General features: G+C 38.7%; 2 protein-coding genes across 4 annotated transcripts in view; one reads left to right on the top strand and one right to left on the bottom strand.

The window, feature by feature from the left end:
- Positions 1-2,335: 2,335 nt before the first annotated feature.
- Positions 2,336-3,904, bottom strand: LOC133635461 (interferon-induced protein with tetratricopeptide repeats 1-like). The gene is made up of 2 exons (XM_062028677.1): positions 3,881-3,904; positions 2,336-3,760 (listed from the first exon to the last, which is right to left on the bottom strand). The coding sequence occupies exons 1-2, from the start codon at positions 3,902-3,904 to the stop codon at positions 2,336-2,338; spliced, it is 1,449 nt and encodes a 482-aa protein (XP_061884661.1).
- Positions 3,905-11,067: 7,163 nt separating this feature from the next.
- pomgnt1 (protein O-linked mannose N-acetylglucosaminyltransferase 1 (beta 1,2-)) overlaps positions 11,068-21,853 on the top strand; it is a 30,335-nt gene continuing 19,549 nt past the window's right edge. For 2 of the 3 annotated variants that reach the window (XM_062027942.1, XM_062027941.1), the window contains exons 1-8: positions 11,069-11,519; positions 13,523-13,625; positions 15,209-15,324; positions 15,421-15,486; positions 16,114-16,227; positions 17,823-17,940; positions 19,642-19,740; positions 19,912-20,039. In XM_062027942.1, the coding sequence (XP_061883926.1) occupies positions 11,400-11,519; positions 13,523-13,625; positions 15,209-15,324; positions 15,421-15,486; positions 16,114-16,227; positions 17,823-17,940; positions 19,642-19,740; positions 19,912-20,039 (864 nt within the window). In that variant the 5' untranslated portion in view covers positions 11,069-11,399. Of the gene's footprint in view, positions 11,520-13,522; positions 13,626-15,208; positions 15,325-15,420; positions 15,487-16,113; positions 16,228-17,822; positions 17,941-19,641; positions 19,741-19,911; positions 20,040-21,853 lie in introns of all 3 variants that reach the window. The other variant, XM_062027943.1, reaches the window with a different exon arrangement.

Here is a 21,853-nt window from a genome sequence, read left to right as displayed (position 1 = left end):
TGCACTGAACTGTGCATTCAATCGATCAATCAAAACAGTATTTACACTAGCAGAATACACACTGTAAATTTTACTGTAAAAAAACTTTTGCTCAGTCATCAGAATTTTACTGTAAAATGTATGCTGGATTTTACACTGAATTACTGTACTGTAAATCAACAAATTGTACCACTGTTGTTTTTAAAAAAAAAAAACAATTCTGGCAAATGAGCTGCCAGTTTGTTTTTTTCTATTATATTTTTTTATGGCATATTTTTACAGTGCATTAAGTAGATGGAAAAACGATGCCACTGTTATTTTTACTGTAAAATTCAAGCGACGACCACACAGTTTTTTTTGTTTACCGTAAAATCTTTGGCAGTAGTTTTCACAGTCCATTACTGTAAAGGGGAAAAACGTTTACACTGTTATTTTTATGGTGAAATTCTGATGGCTCCTGCCAGTTTTATTACTGTAAAATCTATGATTTTTGTTTTTATGGTGCATTACTGTAAATACTAGTGTTTTTTTTTTTAACATAAAAATCTACAATCATTGTTTTTACAGTGCATTACTGTAAATACCAGTTTGTTTGTTCTTTTGTGTAAAATCTATGATCTTTTTTTTTACGGTTCATTATAGTAAATGGGAAAAACTGTACAACTGTACATCGTAAAAATTCTTCCAAATGAGATGTACAATTTTTTACTGTAAAATTTACTGCTGTTGTTATTACAGTGCATTACTGTAAATGGAAAAAACTTTTATTTTTACAATTAAATTCTAGCGATTAAGCTTCCAGTTTTCTTTGCCGTAGTTTTTACAGTGACTTTGAATTAAAAAAACAGTAACACTGTTATTTTTACAATACAATTGTACAAAACAATGCAATTTTTAAACGAAAATCTACTATTGTTGTTCTTACGGTGCATTTCTTTAAATAACGGGGTTTTTTTTAACGCAAAATCTACGATTGTTGTTCTTACGGTGCATTTCTTTAAATAATAGGGTTGTTGTTTTTACGTAAAATCTACGATTGTTGTTTTTACGGTGCATTACTGTAAATGGAAAAACGGTACAAATGTATTTTTACGGAAAAACTCTGGCGACTGAGATGTCATTTTTTTTACTGTAAAATCTACTGCTGTCATTATCACAGTGCATCACTGGAAATGGAAAGAACTTTAAAATTCTGGCGACTGAGCTGCCAGTTTTTTTTGTCGTAAAATCTACAGTCTTAGTTTTTACAGTGACTGAGAATATAAAAACAGTAACACTGTTATTTTTACTGTAAATTCTGATGACTAACCGGCCAGTTCTATTACCGTAAAATCTATGATTTTTGTTTTCACTGTGCATTTCTGTAAATACCAGTAGTTGTTTTTTTTACGTGAAATTTACAATAACTGTTTTTATGGTGCATTACGGTAAATGGAAAAACTGTACAACTGTTATTTTTAGGATGAAATTCTAGGGACTGAGATTTTTTTACTGTAAAATCTACTGCCATTGTTTTTACAGTGCATTGACATAAATGGAAATAACTTTTAAGCCGCCAGTTTTTTATTTGAAATCTACAATTGTTGTCCCTACTGTTTATTCCTGCAAATACCAGGGTTTTTCTCTTTTCTGTAAAATCTACGATATTTTTACAGTAAAATTCTGGCAACTAAGCCGTTACTGTTTTTAATGGAAAATCTACAGTTGTTGTTTTTACTGTGCATCAAATCTTTGATCGTTGTTTTTATGGTGCATTACTATAAAAACCTGTATTGTTTTTTTTAAAACGTAACATCTTCAATCTTTGGTGTGGAGGGGGGCGTGGCCTGCAGACCTGCAGCGAAGCACGGTGTGCCAGGACTGGCTGCGAGATCAGCGACAGGTGCGTATATGGCCCACCTGGGCCTGCTTATCCAATAACCTGTAGCTCTGTTAAAAGGCAGCAGCCGGGGAGGAGAGAGGTGGTGGAGCTGGAGCGAGAGACAAACAGAGAAAGACTCGCTGAAAAGCACAACGAAGAGACATTATTGATAAATAAAACAGTGTCTAAAACCCTGAAAAGGAGCTGTCATGTCGGTGATTGGTGGTCCGAGGAACCCGGAGGAAAGAAACCTCCACAGTTGGTTTTACGGTGGATTGCGGTAAATGGAAAAAACCATACCATTGTTATTTTTACAATAAAATACTGTCAACTGAGGTGCCATTTTTTACTATAATATCTACTGACCTTTTTTTACATTGCAGAACAGTTGCAACATTATTACTGCGGTGTATAATATGAAATGATGAATCGTGTTAAAAAAACATGCTGTATGTGAGCAAAGATCTTAACCTCCTAATCCTGAAGCCAAAGTTTTCAGTCTCGTAGGTTGGCCAGAAGCTCATCGATTTCTCCACACATTCTGTTTCTATTCCTGGCCTTAATTTTCTCCAGAATCTGAATGCTTTTTGTCCGATACACCGACGGATGCTGAATAGCGGCCGCCCTCATGTAATATTCTATGGACTTGTAGCTCTGCCTCTTTGTCAGGTGTAAATATTTAGCGTAGGAGCTGTACAGCATCTGTCTGTCTGCAGCTTCCTGACTCTCCTCCAGCAGGTCCTCAAATATCTGGTCGGCTTTAGCTCGGCCGTGCACGGACTTGGCGCAAATGTTAGCCAGTGTTATTTTCCTTCTCAGTGAAGATTGAGGGTAGAGGGAAATGACTTCCTCGTGCAAGCTGATGGCTCTGTCTATCATGTTTTGCTCCGGCGGAATGTCTTTGTAGAAAAGTATTCTCTTTTTGTAGCAGATTGCGGCACACCTCTTCAGGTAACGATGGCCCGGATGTCTTTCAACAGCTTCCTCCGCCAGGTCGAGAGCTTCCTGCATTGACAGATGGACTCTGTAGAGTTTAAGTAAGGGTTTGATGCCGCTGTAGCTGCTGGCGGGCTTTCTCAAAACCTTCTTTGCCAGCCGGCACGCCTCGCTTTCGATTCTTTGGCCTTTAGCAGCACAAGCTGCGAGGTGAAGCGTCGCCAGATACAAGTTGTCCGGGTCATGTTTGACGGCAATGTCCATTTTCTCCAAAACGTCAACTTGCAGCCGCGCGTTGTAGCGTTTGGAAGTCCTGGCTAAAGCTACGACGTGGCTGGAGTGCCACTCCACCACGTCGGGCTGCATCCTGATGGCTCTCTGGAAATATTCCACTGCCAGAGGGGTCTTGTCTTTTCCAAACGTCATCAAGGTCCAGGCCTTTTCGGCACAGATTTCTGGATGGAGTTCCTCAAGGCACGGAGAAGGGTGGTCAATCAGAAGGGTGTGGACCTTGGACAGATACTTTTGACTTTCCGCCTGTTCTCCCATGAGGTGGTGCAGCCAAGCCAGGTTCCCGTAGTTTATGACAAGCCAGGGACCTTCTTCTGAGACGGTGTTCCTCACCTGACGCAGAGCCTCGGCAGCCCTGCTGAAGTAACGCAAGGCCTCCGGCGTGAGGCCCAGCTGGTGGTGTACGAAACCCTGCAAGTTGTACATGTGACCCAGCCAGTTGTATCCCTCCACGGTGCCGATGTCTTCCACTTTGTCCTTGAGCAAGAACAGTCTGGATCTGCTGGCGTGCAGCTTCCACGTGAAGTGACACTGCAGGGCCTCCAGGCGGGCTTCCGGTGTCGTTTGTGTCCCAGCGACGCTGAAAATGTGCAATATTGGAAAGCATAAGAAGATTTTAAGAAATGGACAGAAAATAAGGTCAGTAAAAAGACAATTTTTGGGGGCAATAAGGAATAGTGATAGTAATAATAACTAGAATTTGTGTGAATGCCCAGATACTGAAGCTGAACTGAAATGCTGATTGGAGGTAGAATGACTGTTGGAATCATTTAAATGTTGACAGTGTTGGAATGTTGAAGAGCTGACGCTGACCTGAAACTGAGTATCAGAAACCATGAATAAAACACACAGGTCAATCCCAAGTTCTTTTGGATGACATATACACTACATTGCCAAAAGTATTTGGTCACTTGCCTTGACTCACATATGAACTTGAAGTGCCATCCCATTCCTAACCCATAGGGTTCAATATGATGTCGGTCCACCTTTTGCAGCTATTACAGCTTCAACTCGTCTGGGAAGGCTGTCCACAAGGTTGTGGAGTGTGTTTATAGGAATTTTCCACCATTTTTCCAAAAGCGCACTGGTGAGGTCACACACTGATGTTGGTCGAGAAGACCTGGCTCTCAGTCTCTGTTCTAATTCAGACCAGTCAAGTTCATCTACACCATACTCTGTCATCCATGTCTTTATGGACCTTGCTTTGTGCACTGGTGCACAGTCATGTTGGAAGAGGAAGGGGCCCGCTCCAAACTGTTCCCGCAAGGTTGGGAGCATGGAATTGTCCAAAATATTTTGGTATCTTGGAGCATTCAAAGTTCCTTTCACTGGAACTAAGGGGCCAAGTCCAACTCCTGAAAAACAACCCCACACCATAATTCCTCCACTGACCCCTCTCTGTCAGTTTACATGGCCTACCACTTGGTGGTTGAGTTGCTTTTGTTCCCAAACTCTTCCATTTTGTTATAATAAAGCCAACAGTTAACTTTGGAATATTTAGGAGCGAAGAAATTTCACGACTGGATTTATTGCACAGGTGGCATCCTATGACAGTTCCATGCTGGAAATCACTGAGAGCGGCCCATTCTATCACAAATGTTTGTAGAAACAGTCTCCATGCCTAAGTGCTTGAGTTTATACACCTGTGGCCGGGCCAAGTGATTAGGACACCTGATTCTCATCATTTGAATGGGTGGCCAAATACTTTTGGCAATATAGTGTATGTTGAGTAAGAAGGACCATCTTGGCCAAGAATAGTACTTGGCCAAGTTTTACTTAAGCTTTAGGAGACCAGCCCTTACAACGCGACAATAGCATCAGCAAGAAGAGGTCTAAATCCAAACAAAAAGAGTCAGCTTATGTAGCGTGAAAAGTGCCCCTCTCGCCCAGAAAGGAGCATTCTCTCTCTCTCTCTCTCTCTCTCTCTCTCTCTCTCTCTCTCTCTCTCTCTCTCTCTCTCTCTCTCTCTCTCTCTCTCTCTCTCTCTCTCTCTCTCTCTCTCTTATATATATAAATATATATATTTTTTTCAGATTTCTACATTTTTTTATAATTTTATTTGACCTAATTTTTAGTTTCATACACAGTGGTTAACTTATGTGTACACTCCTCCCTCTCTATCTATCTATCTATCTATCTATCTATCTATCTATCTATCTATCTATCTATCTATCTATCTATCTATCTATCTATCTATCTATCTATCTATCTATCTATCTATCTATCTATCTATCTATCTATCTATCTATCTATCTATCTATCTATCTATCTATCTATCTATCTATCTATCTATCTATCTATATATATATATACACTACCGTTCAAAAGTTTGGGGTCACCCAAACAATTTTGTGGAATAGCCTTCCTTTCTAAGAATAACAATAGACTGTCGGGTTTCAGATGAAAGTTCTCTTTTTCTGGCCATTTTGAGCGTTTAATTGACCCCACAAATGTGATGCTCCAGAAACTCAATCTGCTCAAAGGAAGGTCAGTTTTGTAGCTTCTGTAACGAGCTAAACTGTTTTCAGATGTGTGAACATGATTGCACAAGGGTTTTCTAATCACCAATTAGCCTTCTGAGCCAATGAGCAAACACATTGTACCATTAGAACACTGGAGTGATAGTTGCTGGAAATGGGCCTCTATACACCTATGTAGATATTGTACCAAAAACCAGACATTTGCACCTAGAATAGTCATTTACCACATTAGCAATGTATAGAGTGTATTTCTTTCAAGTTAAGACTAGTTTAAAGTTATCTTCATTGAAAAGTACAGTGCTTTTCCTTCAAAAATAAGGACATTTCAATGTGACCCCAAACTTTTGAACGGTAGTGTACATATATATATATATATATATATATATATATATATATATATATATATATATATATATATATATATATATATATATATATATATATATATATATATAGTGTGTGTGTGACAATCATTGGTACTTGAATCTTTAATCTTAATATATATATATATATATATATATATATATATATATATATATATATATATATATATATATATATATATATATATATATATATATATATATATATATACATATATATATATATATATATATATATATATATATATATATATATATATATATATATATATATATATATATATACATATATATATATATATATATTGTTTATTTTTAAATGTTTTCAATATTTTTATTTGACCTAATTTTACTTTCATTACACCGTGGTCAACTTATTTTTACACTTTTGTCTCTCTCTCTCTTTCTCTCTGTTTATTTTTTCATATTTGTATCTTAGTTTCATTATAAAGTAGTTAACTTATTCAGGGTGACCCAAAAATCAGAACCTATAGGTAATCTATTAAATCCTACCAAGGTCCAGCAAATTTCTTGAAATTTGTACAAGAAATAAAACAATATCGATCCAAGTATTGATAGTATAAATAATACCAGGTACAATGTGTTTGCTCATTGGCTCAGAAGGCTAATTGATGATTAGAAAACCCTTGTGCAATCATGTTCACACATCTGAAAACAGTTTAGCTTGTTACAGGAGCTACAAAACTGACCTTCCTTTGAGCAGATTGAGTTTCTGGAGCATCACATTTGTGGGGTCAATTAAACGCTCAAAATGGCCAGAAAAAAAAAACTTTCATCTGAAACTCGACAGTCTATTCTTGTTCTTAGAAATGAAGGCTATTCCACAAAATTGTTTGGGTGACCCCAAACTTTTGAACGGTAGTGTATATCGATTTTTGTTGTTGAGTTGTTTGTATTGTTCCATTGTTGATATGTTTATATTCGGTGGCAAAAAAGCCATTGGCAAAGAGCCGTATTTTATTTTGAAAAACAGGAAGCAGTGCTGTTTCAATTTGATGCCTCGCTTGCTTATGTTAAAATTCAGATGAATCACTTTTTCGTCCTTTCAATAAAAGTCCTACATTCTGTTCTGGCAAAAATTTGAACACTTGCAAACTTTTTAGAAAATATTTGTATATACTGTATATAAATATATATATACACCTATATATATATGTACCTGTATATGATAGTTGTAGTAAAGGTTACACATCTAAATACAATGTAAAATACACCAGCACAAATACACTCACCTCATTATGTTGCTGTGTGTAGAAATATTTGCAACCTGCTGCTTGAGGTGTGGTAGATGAACTTTTACGGTGCTGTAAAATATTAAACATGAAGATTGTTCTTGGACTCCGTGGACTTATTTAGCAGCGTGGCGACGTATGCAGCCACGTATTGTTATTCTATGTCATCAACTCAAAAACATGCTGTCATCGTCATCCATCAAGAAATAACACGCCAAATAAATAAATCCATTAATGTCCTTGTGCACTTACCTGAAATGAAGAACACAATATTTACCTTCTTCTTTTTCTTCTTCTCTCCTTTTTAATGGTGATTTGCAACGACTCAAGTTAGTTCCTCCTCTTCCCTATGTGTGTGGTATGAAAATTCTTATAATAACATTTATAAGTCATATGTTATTATTCTGAAACATCAAAATATGTATATATAAATCACTAATAATGACAGAGTAAAATTAAAAAGGTCATAAAACAATTTAAAGGAAAAACAATCAAATGTTTTTATTTTTATAACATGATTTATTGAGCATCAACAGTGTAATACCACACAGAACATAGAGCAAAAGTTAAAATGCTCAGATTTTTAATGTATTTTTTATTGTGTAACCTTCCTTCCTCACTTACTCCTCTCCTTCTAAAAAAAAAATCAGAAACCCCCCAAATAAAAAAAATAAAAAAATAAAAATAATAATTATAATTATAATCAAATAAAATGATTATAAATAATAATAAAAAAAAGTATATAAAATGTATGCAACAGAAACAAAAATATGAAAGTAGCAAAGAGATATTACATTTCGATGAAATCTGATAAAATTAGTCCATCCATCCATCCATTTTCTACCACTTGTCGCTCTCAGGGTGGGGCCTTGGTGATTTACACAACACAACACAAAGTAACAATATGTGAAGTTGCTACAATAGCAAAGTGGAAGTGGACATACATATTATACACTCGCAAGTTTAATATGACAATCCAGAATTCTCATACATCTGACTCCTCTGGCCTGCTGTTCAATACACCTATAATTGACATCTGGGTATTCCAAATTTCATCAAACGTTTTTAGTGACATTTTTAAATTACACATTTCCCTTAGCCAATGAAAAATAAAAAAGTCATGTACAGTATTTTATGTGTTTTGTTGCATGCTCTTTAAAGTGTTGCACGTTTCTTTTTCTTTTTTTATTTCCTATATTTTATAGTAGTTTTGTTTTGATATCTTGGATTATAGTCTGAAAAGTCTGTCGACTCCTGAAGTTATTTTAAATCCCCCCATTTACGTGTACACAACCTAAAACCAGTGAAGTTGGCACGTTGTGTAAATGGTAAATAAAAACAGAATACAATGATTTGCAAATCATCTTCAACCTACATTCAATTGAATAGACTGCAAAGACAAGATACTAAACGTTCCAACTGGTAAACTTTGTTAAGTTTTGCAAATATTAGCTCATTTGTAATTTGATGCCTGCAACATGTTTCAAAAAAGCTGGTACAAGCGGCAAAAAAGACTGAGAAAGTTGAGGAATGCTCATCAAACACTTATTTGGAACATACCACAGGTGAACAGGCTATTTGGGAACAGGTGGGTGCCATGATTGGGTAAAAAAGCAGCTTCCATGAAATGCTCAGTCATTCACAAACAAGGATGGGGCGAGGGTCACCACTTTGTCAACAAATGCGTGAGCAAATTGTTGAACAGTTTAAGAACAACATTTCTCAACCAACTATTGCAAGGAATTTAGGGATTTCACCATCTACGGTCCGTAATACCATCAAAAGGTTCAGAGAATCTGGAGAAATCATTGCACGTAAGCGGCACTGCCTGTGATTTTCGATCTCTGTGGCGGTATTGCATCAAAAAGCGACATCAGTGTGTAAAGGATATCACCACACGGGCTCAGGAACACTTCAGAAAACCACTGTCAGTAACTACAGTTGGTCGCTACATCTGTAAGTGCAAGTTACAACTCTACTACGCAAAGCGAAAGCCATTTATCAACAACACCCAGAAACGGTGCCGGCTTCGCTGGGCACGAGCTCATACAAGATGGACTGATGCAAAGTGAAAAAGTGTTCTGTTGTCTGACGAGTCCACATTTCAAATTGTTTTTGGAAACTGTGGACGTCGTGTCCTCCGAACCAAAGAGGAAAAGAACCATCCGGACTGTTATAGGCGCAAAGTTAAAAAAACAGCATCTGTGACGGTATGGGGGTGTATTAGTGCCCAAGGCGTGGGTAAATTACACATCGGACCTGTCTCCCATTGAAAATGTGTGGTGCATTATGAAGCGTAAAATACCACAACTGTTGAACAACTTAAGCTGTACATCAAGCAAGAATGGGAAAGATTTCCACCTGAAAAGATTCAAAAATTGGTCTCCTCAGTTCCCAAACGTTTACTGAGTGTTGTTAAAAGGAAAGGCCATGTATCACAGTGGTAAGAATTCCCCTGTGCCAACTTTTTTGTAATGTGTTGCTGCCATTAAATTCTAAGTTAATGCCCATCCATCCATTTCCTACCGCTTGTCCCACGGAGTCACGGGGAGAACATGCAAACTCCACACAGAAAGATCCCGAGCGCAGGATCGAACCCAGGACCTTCGTATTGTGAGGCAGACGCAATAACCCCTGTTCCACCATGCTGCCCTCTAAGTTAATGATTATTTAAAAAAAAAAAAAGTTTCTCAGTTCGAACATTGAATATATAACATTGAATATAAACAAAGCAAAACTATACCTCAATGAAAATGCACTCTATACTGCACCTTGGTACTCCCATACCTTACATACTGTGTTGAAGTATGGGGGAATACTTACCACAACACAATTCATCCTCTGATCATATTACAGAAAAGAGCAGTACGGATCATTCACAACATTGGTTATTTAGAACATACTCATAATCTGTTTATGCAATCAAAGTTGCTCATATTTGATGACCTTGTTAAATATAATACATTAATAATCTTATATAAAGCATTTAACAAATTATTGCCGCTTAATCTACAACGTTTTTTTATAAGACGAGTGCAGGCTCATAACTTGAGAGGCTTTGGATATTTCTTATTGCCGAGAGCTCAAACCACTCGTAGACGTTTTTGTGTGTCTGTATGCGGAGTAAAACTATGAAACAAACTGGACTTACAACACAAGCAATGCCAAACTATTAATCGATTTAAACTATTATACAAACATGGGGTCTGGTTTAAATATAAAGATGAGGATCTTTAATTTGACCTGCTGCTATACTCTGTCTCAAAGTGTTAACATGTGCTCAATGTTTCCCTACCATTATTGCTATGATGTCTATTACCATTGTTGGTATATTCATTATTCCTACATTGTTGATACAAATTATTGTTACAGTGTAATAATTATTGTTACCTGTGGTAATGCCATTATGATACAACATCTGTATTATAATTCTTGAACAAAGTAAGAGTGAAACTCATGTGAATAATCACTAAATGAAGAACTGGGGGTGGGATTAAATAAATTATCTTCTTCCCACTCCCTTTCAGGCAAAACTGGACAATCATGCATTACATACTATACATTACCTTTTGCACTATATTAATTTATAATATTATGTGTCGTCAACTTTGTACTTCTTTATGTCATTGCCTGAAATAAATAAATAAATGAAAAAAAAAAGAATGATTATATGAGTATTAAATTGAATATGAGTTTAAAAGGATTTGCAAATCATTGTACTCTGTTTTTATTTACGATTTACAAAACGTGCCAACTTCACTGGTTTTGGGTTTTGTATTATGCTGTGGAAACTTATTTTGTAGTCCTGTATTTAAATATATTAATGGCCAATAGGAGGCAGTATAAACCTACAACATGTTGCGTTGCGCCGTTAAACAGGAGAAGAAGCCCGTGACGTCATCCAACCTGCGACGGGGGTACGTCGCATGTAACATTTTGTTGCAAATAATGCCCGTTTTTCACTTTATTGGCTAATTCTACTGACCACGGCCACAGCGGTCAAGTTAAGCTTTGTGTCGTTTTCGGGTTGAGACGTACACGGTGTTTCTAATGTAGGTTTTGTGGGAAGGAGTTGGCGAAACTTTAGTGTGCCGCTCATCGATGAGAAGCATCCTCGGTGTTGTGTTGCTTGGCAGAAGAAGAGGATGTGATTTAGTGTTGGGAATTGTGCGGGACAAGGAGGAGGACAGACGGAAGGTCTGACTTTTGCAGCGGGATGGAAACTTGGACTCCAAACCCCCGCGCTAAGCCTTTCATTCCCCGCCAGCAAAGAAGCCTTTACCTCACCTGGAAATACAAACTGACCAATAGGAGGACGATTCGCCGCTGTTGCCAGGTGAGATAAGGTTGCCTCTGGATACACAGAATTGCTTTAAATATGCATACTTCCTGTTGTGATAAAACTATCTAGTCCAGTGTTTTTCAACCTTTTTTGAGCCAAGGCACATTTTTTTCATTGAAAAAATGCGAAGCCACACCACCAGCAGAAATCATTAAAAACTGAAACTCAGCAGCCGATATTGACAATAAAAAGTCGTTGTCGCAATTGTTGGATATGACTTTAAACCATAACCAAGCATGCATCACTACAGCTCTTGTCTCAAAGTAGGTGTACTTCACCACCTGTCACATCAGGCCCTGACATCGTCGATTGTCATGTCATGTTCGGATGTACTTTGTGGACGCCGTCTTTGCTCCACAGTAACTCTTTGCTGTCGTCCAACATTCTGTTTTCGTTTACTTTGTAGCCAGTTCGGTTTTAGTTTCGTTCTGCATAGCCATCCCTAAGCTTCAATGCCTTTTCTTAGGGGCACTCACCTTTTGTTTATTTTTGGTTTAAGCATTAGACACCTTTTTACCTGCACGCTGCCTCTAAGAAGCAATTAGCTACCTGCTGACAACTAATGATATGGAAGAGTATAACGTGGTAAGTCTGCCGATCTCCAGACAGTACAGACACTCAACAACAGCACATTATTTGCGGATTATAATTAGTGGTTTGCAAAAAATATTTTTAACCCAAATAGGTGAAATTAGATAATCTCCCACGGCACACCAGACTGTATCTCACGGCACACTAGTGTGCCGCGGCACAGTGGTTGAAAAACACTGATCTAGTCATCCTACTTGGTATGTTTTATCAACCCAGGTAATGGTTCATTGTGTCTTAATTGGAATCACATTCACTTTTACCATCATATTTGTACATATCGCATTTGCTGATGTTGGTCTATTGTTGTTGTTGTTATTGTTTTGTTGGCTGTTGTTGTTTTTGTCTCTCTGTCATAATTATCCCACTCTTGTCCCTACAATTTCCCCCTCTGTCTTTTTTTTCCTCTTTCTATCCCCTCCTGCTCTGGCTCGGCTGCACCAAATGATAATATCAACCTTAAGAAAGTCAGTGACTTCACTATTAAAGTGGGTGACATTGTTATCACCAGGAAAGATGAGGTCGCCTACCTAGGTTCCATTCTAGAGGCTAATCTTTCCTGTGATAAAATGGCAACCCAGGTAATCAAAAATGTCAACCAACGAACAAGATTTCTCTACAGAATCTCCTCTCTGGTCAACAAAAGTACCATGAAGATTTTAGCGGGAACTCTCATTCAACCCTTTTTCGATTATGCATGCACCTCCAAAACCCTCAAATCAAGACTCCAAACATCCCAGAACAAGCTAGTCAGGTTACTTCTAGACCTCCACCCCAGACCACACCTCACTCCTACCCACTTCTCCAAAGTGGGCTGGCTCAGGGTGGAGGACAGAGTAAAACAACTTGCACTGAGCCTAGTCTATAAAATTCGCTACACCTCCCTGATACAGAAGTACATGACAAACTACTTCCAGAACGTAAATGACCGCCATAACCACAACACCAGGGGGAGCTACACAAACCACATCAAACCCAGATTCCGATCTAACAAAGGTCTTAACTCATTCTCCTTCTATGCCACATCAATATGGAATGCACTCCCACAGGTGTAAAAGAAAGTGCATCTCTACCCTCCTTCAAAACCGCACTAAAAGAACACCTCCAGGCAGCTACAACCGTAGCCTAACCCCCTCCCCCCACCACATCCCACCTCCCCGGATTGTAAATAATCAAATGTAAATAATCAAATGTATATACTTGTTCTTATGCTTTCTGAGCTCACTATGTTCACTGCTCGCTGTACATATCCTACCAAGTCAGACCTACACTGTTACAATGTCCATTTCTCAGATTATATAATTGTTGATGACTGAAAAATGCTTCAAATAAATATTTTTTTAAAAATTGGAATCACATTTGAATGTACCATATTTATGAATACAACATGTAGTTTTTTCCTTCCACAGGCTGGAGCTGTGCTGTTTCTCCTGGTAACTGTCTTAGTCAACATTAAACTCATCCTGGACACCAGAAGAGTTGTTAGTGAAGATGTTGCAGCTCAAGAATATGGTAAGAAGTGGTCATCCAGTACACTTACAGTCGTGGTCAAAAGTTGACATACACTTGTAAAGAACATAACGTCATGGCTGTCTTGAGTTTCCAATAATTTCTACAACTCTTATTTTTTTGTGATAGAGTGATTGGAGCACATACTTGTTGGTCACAAAAAACATTCATGAAGTTTGGTTCTTTTATGAATTTATTATGGGTCTACTGAAAATGTGACCAAATCTGCTGGGTCAAAAGTATACATACAGCAATATTAATATTTGGTTACATGTCCCTTGGCAAGTTTCACTGCAATAAGGCGCTTTTGGTAACCATCCACAAGCTTCTGGCAAGCTTCTGGTTGATTTTTTGACCACTCCTCTTGACAAAATTGGTGCAGTTCAGCTAAATTTGTTGGTTTTCTGACATGGACTTGTTTCTCCAGCATTGTCCACACGTTTAAGTCAGGACTTTGGGAAGGCCATTCTAAAACCTTAATCCTAGCCTGATTTAGCCATTCCTTTACCACTTTTGACGTGTGTTTGGGGTCTTTGTCCTGTTGGAACACCCAACTGCGCCCAAGACCCAACCTCCGGGCTGATGATTTTAGGTTGTCCTGAAGAATTTGGAGGTAATCCTCCTTTTTCATGGTCCCATTTACTCTCTGTAAAGCACCAGTTCCATTGGCATCAAAGCAGGCCCAGAGCATAATACTACAACCACCATGCTTGACGGTAGGGATGGTGTTCCTGGGATTAAAGTACTCAACATTTCTCCTCCAAACATATGGCTGGGTATTGTGGCCAAACAGCTCAATTTTTGTTTCATTTGACCACAGAACTTTCCTCCAGAAGGGCTTATCTTTGTCCATGTGATTCCAGGTGAAACAAAAATTGAGCTGTTTGGCCACAATACCCAGCAATATGTTCGGAAGAGAAAAGGTGAGGCCTTTAATCCCAGGAACACAAGGTCTACCGTCAAGCATGGTGGTGGTAGTATTATGCTCTGGGCCTGTTTTGCTGCCAAAGGAACTGGTGCTTTACAGAGAGTAAATGGGACAATGAAAAAGGAGGATTACTACAAAGGATTGGCTAAATCTGGCAAGAATTAAGGTTTTAGAATGGCCTTCCCAAAGTCCTGACTTAAACGTGTGGACAATGCTGAAGAAACAAGTCCATGTCAGAAAACCAACAAATTTAGCTGAACTGCACCAATTTTGTCAAGAGGAGTGGTCAACAATTCAACCAGAAGCTTGTGGATGGCTACCAAAAGCGCCTTATTGCAGTGAAACTTGCCAATGGACATGTAAGCAAATATTAACATTGCTATATGTATACTTTTGAACCAGCAGATTTGTTCACATTTTCAGTAGACCCATAATAAATTCCTAAAAGAACCAAACTTCATGAATATTTTTTGTGACCAACAAGTATGTGCTCCAATCACTCTATCACAAAAAAATAAGAGTTGTAGAAATGATTGGAAACTCAAGACAGCCATGACATTATGTTTTTTACAAGTGTATGTCAACTTTTGACCACGACTGTATGTTTACAACTTGTGATTAAAGACCCAATGTACGCTTTGTGTAATGCTGCTTTTAGAGGATGTGTTGCCAAACGTGGCGACTCCTCGCAGACCGGCGAATGGACACAAGGTTCTGGACATTGAGGCGTACTCCAGTCGCTCCAAAGTGTACGTGGCTGTGGATGGAACCACGGTGAGTTTAAACACATGGAGTGATCAAAATATTTACTATACAGTATGTAGAATGAATAAAAAGCGGCTTCTTTTGTGTTTGGCTGCTTTTCTGCAGGTGTTGGAGGATGATATGCGCGAGCAAGGCAGAGGCATTCATGTAATTGTCCTCAACCAGGCTACAGTAAGTATCTTCTTTATGCTGACATTGTTTGTTTTTCCTGTTCACTTAAAAGGTGCAAAGTTTCCCCAGGGTTCTGTAAATGTGATAATGTGAATTAACAGGATTTACCCCTGATTGCACACACCTATGGCGATTGGGGGGTGGTAAATATGACATCTTCTTAATAAGCATTATCTGATACAACCTTTTTTTTTTTTTAAAAAAAGGCTAAAACATGTTATACATACATTTAAAAACAAGCTGTGTAATTTTAATTTTTAAGTGGTATTACCATATATTTTTTCTTACATCGTTTTGCTCTATTTGTCAATTGTTGCTGCATATTGTACAATGTACTTAACAATCTTTAAAAAAATGTTTACTATGGATGCAGAGCAAAATATAGCTGAGCTTATGTCAATATTCATTGGTACCATTGTATGATCACCATTTTCAAAATCAGTCCATTTGTATCGTAATGTAACTATATTTCGCCATGGTTTAACAGGTTTATGGTGTTGATGCATTGTACAGTCCACAACTTTGCTGAAAGTCTTGTAGTTTTCGGTTAATACTGACAACTGATTGATTGATGGAGATACACAAAGCTATCCAGAGCAAGTGAACAAATACATTTCCCTGTTTTAGGGTCATGTGATGGCCAAGAGGATATTTGACACCTACTCGCCTCACGAGGATGAAGCCATGATCCTCTTCCTCAACATGGTGACCCGAGGTCGAGTTCTCATCTTTACTATCAAGGTCAGTTTGCTCTCATTAACTAATTAGGAATGGAAGCCAAATAGAAGGGATTGAAACTTATTGTCATTTGTTTTTAGTACAACCCCGTCCAGGAACAGACATATAGTAGACAGGGTAGACAGAATGGGAAGACTGATGGGTCGCCAAAAGGGCGGCGCCATGTAAAAAGGTAGAAAAAAAGGTAAACGTGGGGGTGGAGTGAAAAAAGTAAATCCCTAACTAAGCTCCTGGGGAAGAAGGGCTCAGTTTGAGACCAGAAAAAAATCTTGCGCACAGCACATATGAACATAGTACAACACACAAAATTTGAGACTTGCGCTGCTCCGTTATTCATCATTTCGTGGGGCTGAAGCGGTAAAGGCGTGGCATGGATTTTCCATGGATGCGTGTGTGTACGTATGCCTGAAGAGTCGCTCGTCTTTCGACCGACTATCCTCTGGGGGTGACTCATAGCAACAACCTTGCCAAGTTGTTCCGGAAGGGGGAGGACAATTCAGATCAGAATGTTTGTGTTTCAGCGAGCGTAAACAATTTTAAACGTTTCACTTTAATTGTCCATTCCTGGCCCTCAAATATATCATCATTTCAACTTGCAGTGCAGACAGCTTCTCCAAGATGTTATCCAGTTTGCAATTTAGTTCAGAAACCACACAAGTCTGAGTGCCCACAGCGCTGCCCATCCTTTAATAATTTGTGGCAGATTTCGGGTACCTTGAATGACTGCCAGCACCTTCCGAACTTGTCAATACACCAGGGCAACGTTTACTCCAATCAGCAGATGTGCTGGTATCATGACTCCGAATAGGTACATGTCTTCAACGTCCGCGACTGAAACAATTGCCAGACATGACACTCCACTTCTCCCAGGAGTCCATCATGTGTCCAGCAACAAACATTCCGTTAGGACAGGCACGTTCCCCCGAACCTCTTGTCGGGAATATCTTGTCCATTTTGTTGAGAGGCCAGTTGATCAATTCCATTGTTTAGATTTTGGAGAGCAGCGCAAAAAGAGGCTCCAAGAAAGTTAAGACAAGACAATACAAAGAATCAAAAGCAGGAGACAGAAGGGACGTGTCCGCCCTCGTTGAAAGCCGGGCAGAAAAATCCTAACGCTAAAGTGGTACAAGTGCAGAATGAGTAGTTTTCTCTCTTGGTTGATGCCCAGGATATTTCATATATTAAGTTGTAATATAATAACGGGAGATTGAAAGCTTCTCGGTGTTAGGAAAGTTTAATCACTATTGAGTCACTAATAGATGGAAAGTGATGCTGTTAGTAATAAAAGATGAGTTTGCTGGCGGACCGTGTCTCTAAATAAGCCTGGCTACTAAAGGTGTAACAGTACATGAATTCATAATGTTTTGGAACAGAGGCATACAATTTCCCTTAGTACACATTAAGTGAGGGACAGGAGTCGTAACCAAGGAAGTGTAAACAAATGCAGTGCAATCCAGCACTGTCACCAAATGACTTGGTGTCAAACTCCACTGCAACATCACAGACAGCCATTGCTAATGGTATCTTAGCTAAACGAGCTAACAATATACAGGTTTCATGCTCCTTTTTTATTTATCGATATGTTTTTTTCCATGTAGGACGAGGGTACGTTCCACCTGAAGGATGCTGCTAAAAACCTGCTGAAAGGTCTGGGCAGTCAGGTGTCTCTCAACCTCAGCTGGAGGGACATGTGGACTCTGGTGGTGAAGAAAGGAGGTAGTCTGCTCTCCCAACTGGAGATGTCCGATAATGGCTTTTTTGCAGATATTCCGATATTGTCCAACTCTTAATTACCGATTCCGATATCAACCGTTACCGATATCGACAGTTGTCGAATCAACACATTATTATGCCTAATTTTGTTGTGATGCCCCGCTGGATGCATTAAACAATGTAACTTTACCATGAAATGATTAACGTGGACCCCGACTTAAACAAGTTGAAAAACTTATTCGGGTGTTACCATTTAGTGGTCAATTGTACGGAATATGTACTGTACTGTGCAATCTACTAATACAAGTTTCAATCAATCAATCAAAAACAAGGTTTTCCAAAATAAGAGAACAACTTCAACTCCAGTTATGGAAAAAAGTGCCAACATGGCACTGCCATATTTATTATTGAAGTCACAAAGTGCATAATTTTTTTTAACATGCCTCAAAACAGCAGCTTGGAATTTGGGACATGCTCTCCCTGAGATAATCCTGATACCCACTACAACTATGGGAAATACTATACTTTGACTTTCACAAAGTGCATTATTTTTGATTTTTTTTTAAACATGCCTCCAAACAACAGCTACAAAAACAATGAAGGCACACAGCTTCAGTCCAGAGTATACTAGAGCATACTTGCCAACCTTGAGACCTCCGAATTCAGGAGATGGAGGGGTGGTTTGGTGGTAGCGGGGGGTGTATATTGTAGCGTCCCGGAAGAGTTAGTGCTATAAGGGATTTTGGGTATTTGTTCTGTTGTGTTTATGTTGTGTTATGGTGCGGATGTTCTCCCGAAATGTGTTTGTAATTCTTGTTTGGTGTGGGTTCACAGTGTGGCACATATTTGTAACAGTGTTACAGTTGTTTATATGGCAACCCTCAGCGTGACCTGGATGGCTGTTGATCAAGTATGCCTTGCATTCACCTATGCGTGTGTAAAAGCCGCATAAATTATGTGACTGGGCCGGCATGCTGTTTGTATGGAGAAAAAGCGGACGTGACGGCAGGTTGTAGAGGACGCTAAAGGCAGTGCCTTTAAGGCACGCCCCTAATAATGTTGTCTGGGGGGAAATCGGGAGAATGGTTGCCCTGGGAGATTTTCGGGAGGGGCACTGAAATTCGGGAGTCTCCCGGGAAAATCGGGAGGTTGAAACCGATACCGATAATTTCCGATATTACATTTTAAAGCATTTATCGGCCGGTAATATCGGCCATCTATACTCCCAACAAATACAAACATGCACCAAAGGCCTTGGTCGCACACCACGATAAAGTTCAACCCTCATGTCGTCCCTGATCAATAACTTGCTTGGTTGAAAAGTATCCACACATGAGGCCAGCATTCACGTTTTTGACGACACTAGTATTACAGGTGTGTTTCTTAGTGACGGATCAATTGATACTAAAGCCTTATATAAACACAAGGGGTGATACCGCGTCCCTCGATGTGTGTGTCACTTTAAATAAAAAAACGTGACTGATTTTAGCGCAACTATTTGTTAAAAAAAATGCAGTGACTTTTTTAATGGTGTATGACTGTTATAAAAACACCAACACAGTTAAAAGTGCAATGTCAATACAGCTAGTGAATGTGCCATTCATTCACTGAGGCGTCTTTTACCCATCACTGGTGGTTCCCTGTTGAGTGACATTTTTTTTGTCTTGACTCTCTACTGACGAGCCTTGCGTTTTGAATCTGTAGGTCAGGTGTACGGCGAAAAGCATTCAAAGTCTCCTGCTCTCTCCACCTGGGGTGATCCAGTACTTCTTAAAACGGAGGTGCAGCTCACTGCCTCTGAAGGTAACACGCCACTCTGATTATTACGTACCTGTCTGATGTGACTGTAAATTACTAGATCACATTAAGTAGACATTCTAATGCCATCTTTGATATATGCTGAAGAGTAAACTTTTTTAATTTTATTTATTTGTGAACTACGACCAACTCTGGATTTGATGGTCTTTTCTGTAGAGGCAGAGTGCCACTGGGCAGATACGGAGTGGAACAGGCGGAGGAAGCTCTTCTGCAGCAAAGTAGAAGGATACGGAAGTATCTGCAGTTGCAAAGACCCAGCACCGATTGAATTTAACCCAGAACCTGTAAGATACACTTTATTTGTGTATATTACCATAGGGGAGAAGGCTAAGAGCTGAGGGCCACACTTTGGGTTTAATTTTAGTTAGGTACAAGGGCGCAGACAAGTACATCAGTAAGAATTTGTAGAAAGGATGTGCCAATTGGTTGTCCACCGATCAGTATTGGCGGATTTCCGTGACAAAGTATGTGATCGGCCACTGCCAATTAATGCCTTTCAAAGCCGATCACACCTGGCTGATACTGTATCAATCTTTGGTCCCCCAGCTGACATAGGCGCCTTGTAGCAAACTGCATATGCACATAAACAGTGCAGAACCACTCCAATAAGTTAATAATAATCGCCTCCTTTGCGGAAAAATAAACTACATTTCTTACGGGTATCATTATCACTGGAGGCTGAAGATGTCACACATTGGTTAAGAGCAAACAAAAGAAGGCATGCTAAGCTAGCTTGAAACGGCACAAAAAACAAGTGTTTTGTGTAGATGCAAGTGCGTTGCAGCGGAAAACAGGTAGATGTTAACAAGTAGATAAATAAAAGTCTAGAGAGGATCATATAAAGGTGCTCTATTGATGTGTAGCAGCCAGTAAGGGGAGGGCGGATAGATCAATACAGCGGTAGTGTTGATAATAGGGTTAGTATCAGTATATCAGCGATACTAGAGTGTTCAATATTTTTATTTTACACATTTTTTTTGGCGTTTTTATCAATGTCGACAAACTCAGGGAATAACTCCCTGGACACATGAAGCCTTTGAGGGCAAAAAGCCAAAGGATTTCAAAGCTTAGTAGATGTTTTGGTTTAGTTAATCTTTATTTTGAGCAAATAAATGAATAAATACAAGTAAATAATGAAATTGTTTAAATATTTTTATACTGCATTCCTAAGTTTTGTTTTCCTGATTATATTGCGATCAGCATAATACTTGATCGATATCGGGCGATCTCACTAATGGATGACGGGGTATAGGGATGGACAGCATAAAACCCCTGATTGGAACATCCCTAGTTTGTAGTGTGGAGAATGCATATATTTTTAAGAGTTCTTTCTTTATTCATAGTCATGTTTAAAGCAGCTAAAATTTTCTAATTTGTACTCTTTTTGCTTGTATCTTATGTCCGCAAGTAAACTCTGTGCTTTACCTTGAAGGGTTGGAATGTGGGAGTATAGCATACTCCCTTTTTACCTTATCAGTATTAGAACAAAGAGGTTGTATTCCTTTCTGGGCAGGGTGGGGGCTGTTTTCGTATTCAATAAGTTGTCTCTTCCCGTTTGATTTTTAGACCTTTTCTAGATGCTGGTATTAGCGCACTGTAGGACTGGTCTCCTAAAGCTTTAGTTAAACTTGATAATATTCCTATTCTGTTTTGATGGTCTTATTTACTCAACATATATGTCATCTGAAAGAATTTGGGATTGACCAGTGACTTTAGTTCCCTGAGAGGAAGACTGGTCAGACGCAACAGAAGTCAATGACATTTATTGCAGTTGTCTGCATTAACCTCGTGCACTATGTCGAATACGTCATGTAGTCTGTCATTAGAGAGGTCTAAAAGGAGGAACGTTTTGCTACTTTTTTTCTGCTTATACCGTATATTTGTCCAAATCTTGCTACTGTACTGCTTATAGTTAGATTTAGATTTGCGTGGTACATTTTTTGTTTGATTATCCACACCACCTTGTTTTTGTTTTGGTATCTTGAGGATGAAATCAAATGCTGATAGAAATTAAGCAATAGGCCCCAAAAAAATTATAAAATGAAATCTTTGGAAAGTATAGCTTGATTATTTATTGCTAAGAAACCTACATGTTTTA

The sequence above is a fragment of the Entelurus aequoreus genome, linkage group LG19, assembly GCF_033978785.1.
Source record: "Entelurus aequoreus isolate RoL-2023_Sb linkage group LG19, RoL_Eaeq_v1.1, whole genome shotgun sequence".
Taxonomy (NCBI): domain Eukaryota; kingdom Metazoa; phylum Chordata; class Actinopteri; order Syngnathiformes; family Syngnathidae; genus Entelurus; species Entelurus aequoreus.
This window is presented reverse-complemented; position numbering and strand designations above follow the sequence as displayed.